Source organism: Odontesthes bonariensis, chromosome 19 (genome assembly GCF_027942865.1).
Source record: "Odontesthes bonariensis isolate fOdoBon6 chromosome 19, fOdoBon6.hap1, whole genome shotgun sequence".
Lineage (NCBI taxonomy): Eukaryota > Metazoa > Chordata > Actinopteri > Atheriniformes > Atherinopsidae > Odontesthes > Odontesthes bonariensis.
Genome location: NC_134524.1, coordinates 2,909,964 through 2,914,287, shown reverse-complemented (window position 1 = coordinate 2,914,287; position 4,324 = coordinate 2,909,964). Strand labels below are relative to the sequence as shown.

The window sequence follows — 4,324 nt, the reverse complement described above, 5'->3', positions numbered from 1 at the left end:
CCTCAGTGCAGCCATGACGTTTGGACTAAAATGCGTTCACACATCTGATTCCAACACAACAGACATTTGAAAGAGTTTCACAGCTTGAAGTTGAGCCTCGTGCCCTTTTAGTGTTGGAACAGCCTTAACTTTCAGCTTCAGTCATCAGCATCATACAGCTGTCTGGGAAGTACAGGGAACAACTCCAAACCTTTTCAGACTGCGTTAAAGATTTCTGGGTCTTTGGGGAAGATGATAAGGGTCAACTTTCCCTCGTAACCAAACACACATTTTCTTCAAAAATATCTGTGTAGCAAGAACATGAAAAGCATGAGAAAAGTTAACATCTGACCTTTAATGAAATGCAGAACAATGAAATACAGACGAGTGTAAAGCTCGACTTCACATCAAACTGAAATGATATATTGCTTCTTCAGATGTTTACAGAAATACCCACAGCTGGTGCAAAGCTACTTTGTGGATCTTAACTTTAAACAAAACAAATATGTTCAGTATAACAAAATAAACATGTTTCTACTTTCAAACAGACTGCATTTTGTTCTGTCCATCAACTCACAATTGATGCCGTGTTTGTCTTGAACGTCGGGAGATCCGTCCCCAGTTAAAGAAATCCCAACAAATTATAAAGCACTTTCAATGGTTCTTCAAACATGTGCTCCCCACAGAACATTCAGAACTAAAGTCCTGACAAGAGAAGGTGGTAATCCACAAAGAAGATTTTTAATCTGAACAAAGGCAAGGCTTCTGATTGGTAGTTCCTGTTGCTGCTCTCAGGTGAATGTTTGCTTATCAGCCATAAAAAATGTTGTTGATTTAAGCCAATCATTTCTCTGCAGTGTGACTACGTTGGTGTTTCTTTAGATTACCTAATTGATTGAAAGCTGCCCCACACTGACCACAGCTGTATGGCTTCTCTCCTGTGTGAATACGTTGGTGTGTCTTTAGACCACCTACTGTAGTGAAAGCTGCCCCACACTGACCACAGCTGAAAGGTTTCTCTCCTGTGTGAATACGTTGGTGTGTCTTTAGATGAGATAATCTAGTGAAAGCTGCACCACACTGACCACAGCTGTATGGCTTCTCTCCTGTGTGAATACGTTGGTGCGTCTTTAGATAACCTAATGCAGTGAAAGCTGCCCCGCACTGACCACAGCTGTATGGCTTCTCTCCTGAGTGAATACGTTGGTGTGTCTTTAGACTACCTAATTGAGTGAAAGCTGCCCCGCACTGACCACAGCTGTATGGCTTCTCTCCTGTGTGAATACGTTGGTGTGTCTTTAGACCACCTAATGTAGTGAAAGCTGCCCCACACTGACCACAGATGAAAGGCTTCTCTCCTGTGTGAATACGTTGGTGTGTCTTTAGACTACCTAATTGAGTGAAAGCTGCCCCGCACTGACCACAGCTGTATGGCTTCTCTCCTGAGTGAATACGTTGGTGTGTCTTTAGACCACCTAATGTAGTGAAAGCTGCCCCACACTGGTCACAGCTGTATGGCTTCTCTCCAGTATGAATTATCTGATGATACCTCAGATTTGATCGTTTGATAACTTTCCCACAGTCCTTACAGCAGTGCCATCTGGATCCCTCTTGGGCTCTACATTTCTGCAATGACAGAGAGGAAGAAGACTTAGATCCTTTTGAAGTTCACACAAAAGATTTCTCTAAGCTAACCTACGCCAACCAACATATTCTAGCTGGACCTGGACAGACCGAGCCACACAGGTCTCAATATCTCAGATCAAACATGAACGCTGAGGGTGCGTTTATAAGTGCCCTCAGCTATCAGCACTGTGCTCAGATGTGTTCTGCACACGTTCAGCTTTTTAAGCAGTAAACTCTGGCTTTTTGCTCTTTTACTTATTCTTTTTGTCATGATGAAACTCTGAAAAGGAACTTGAGCTACAATATTTCTAAATGATGGAAGGAACCACAGTCTTGTCCAAGTTGTTCACTTAAACACCATGTAGAGGTTGGGCTGAAAAAGGTTGATGACCGCTGGTTTAAAGGAATAAAAGTAACAGCGGTGGTAATACATGACATTCTTTACACTAACCCTCTGTTCCAGCTTACAACTCAGAGGTCTGCAGCCATTCAGCTCAACAGCCATCAGGGAAACACAGTCCGTTTTAACTCAACCTTTGTTTCTCTTTGTTAAAAGAACTCTACAAACCTGTCATCTAATCATTAAAGAGCCAGAATATTACCACCACCAGGTTCAATTCATGTAACCCAGAGACTTTTAACACAAATAATGAAGATTAGTTCCTGAACCTCTCAAATCTGCAGACTGAGAGCCAGAAAAAGTCCCACCACAACAATCTGCCCACTGATTTTCTTCCAGCAGATCATTCAGCCTGCAGCACATGTTGAGTCTAAGCACATCTGGATCTGCAGCTCAGAGAGAGGAGATGAAACCAGGAAACACTTTGCTGTTCTTAACCGGGAAAAACACAAACTGAGCAAATGGAACATTTATTAAGTGACTCTAATATTGATATACTTGGAATATGTGAAAGTTGGTTGACACATTCATCATCATCTACAGCAGCTACCAGCATTCCAGGATATAATGTATTTAGAAAGGCTAGAGAAGCAGGGCGAGGTGGGGGAGTATTAATCTGTCAGAGAGAAGTTTCAACATGAACTAATAAGGTGGCCTAAAGACGTTAACGCTGAGTGTATTGGTCTAAATGCATCACTGCTCTGCGATGTCTTTTACTGCGATTTGTGTGGATCCACCTCAGCAAAGGATGTGTTTTATGATCATCTTCAGACAATCTTAAATCACTGCAACTCGAAGAAGGAAATCATCCTACTCGCTGATTTTAATATCAACTGGGACATCAAGTCAGGAAAAATATTAAACAGCTGATGGATGAGTACAATTTGACACAAATCATAAAAAGGAGCGACAAGAATAACTAATACGTAAAATACAACAATTGATCTAATATTTACTAATAATCCTGAAAGAATCTCTAAGACTTTTAATCTATTATCTGGCCTGTCAGATCACAATTTTATCTTGTGCTCATGGAAAATTAAGAGGAAGCATTTAATGGCATCCACCAGAGGTCACCAGTTCTACTTCATACCCAAAAGCCAGCAACAATTCCTGAATGAGGAAATCCAAAATCTAGACGGTCTAATATTCTGGAAAATAACGACATTGAGGCTAGCTCAGATAACTTTATTAAAAAAGCCAATGATATTATAACGATTCACAAAAAAAAAGGGTAAATCCAAGCAACATAGAAATAATCTGTCCTGGTTGAACAATGAAATTAGAAAATGAATGAAAAAGGTGAAAGCAGATTCTATACTGAGGCCATAAATGGGGCAAATGGTAATTAAAAACTTACTAGTGACTAGTTCTTACTAGTGACATATACGTGCAGGAGTAATTTGTATGTGACGCACTTCCTGTGAGCAGGTAGAGTAGCCTCGCGGCTCCTCTCCGATTCTTTATTTACTATTATTTAACGAAGCTTAGTGTGCCTGATTAAAGTATTATGGTGAAATACCGTGAACTTTTAAGGTGCGCAGTGATGCTTTCGGTTTGACGAAACTCCGATAACCTTGCTTGAACCATCAGCTGGTGCAGAGCACCAACAAGCCAAATCAAGATGCCTTCCAACTTGGAGCTGAAACAATCACTTGATAAGTTGATTTTGTAGGTAGCAGCTGTCAAAGAACCACAGACGATGATTTTGGAACTTGTGAAAAAAAAAAAAAAAATGGAAGAGATGCAGGAGCAAATCAAAAGAAAGGATGAGAAAATTGCGTCTTTGGAAAGACGGACACAGGACCTGGAATACCTGGAGCAATACAGTCGAATGAATGATGTTACCATAACTGGACTGAACATCAAACCAAGATCATACGCGAGTGCAGTGGAACCTGAAGGCAATGGTGACACGGCCTCCGAGGAGAAAAACGCCAGCTCCATGGAGCAACAGGTCGCTGCTTTCATGGAATCAATCGGAATTGTTTTAGTTTAACCATAATACTAACAACATGGATACTAACAACATCGAGGCATGCCATATTTTGCCCAAGAAGAGAGTCGGCACCGACACACGGAGAGGAATAAGGCCGAAGGAAACAAGTGTGATCCTGAGATTTGTGAACAGGAAGCACAAGTTGGAGTTGTTGAAACAAGGAAAGAAATTAAAAGGAACAAACGTATACATGAATGACCATCTGACAAAACGAAATGTGGATATAGCCAAAAAGGCACGGGATTTAAGGAAGGAGAAGAAAATTCAGCAAACATGGACATGGAACTGTATGGCGTTCAAACTTAACGGATCTCCGGAGG

At 41.1% G+C, this 4,324-nt stretch overlaps 1 protein-coding gene across 1 annotated transcript; it reads right to left on the bottom strand.

Moving 5' to 3' along the window:
* Positions 1-822: 822 nt before the first annotated feature.
* Positions 823-3,952, bottom strand: LOC142369475 (uncharacterized). Its single transcript, XM_075451825.1, has 2 exons — positions 3,888-3,952; positions 823-1,597 (listed from the first exon to the last, which is right to left on the bottom strand). The coding sequence occupies exons 1-2, from the start codon at positions 3,950-3,952 to the stop codon at positions 823-825; spliced, it is 840 nt and encodes a 279-aa protein (XP_075307940.1).
* Between the last annotated feature and the right edge of the window lie 372 nt (positions 3,953-4,324).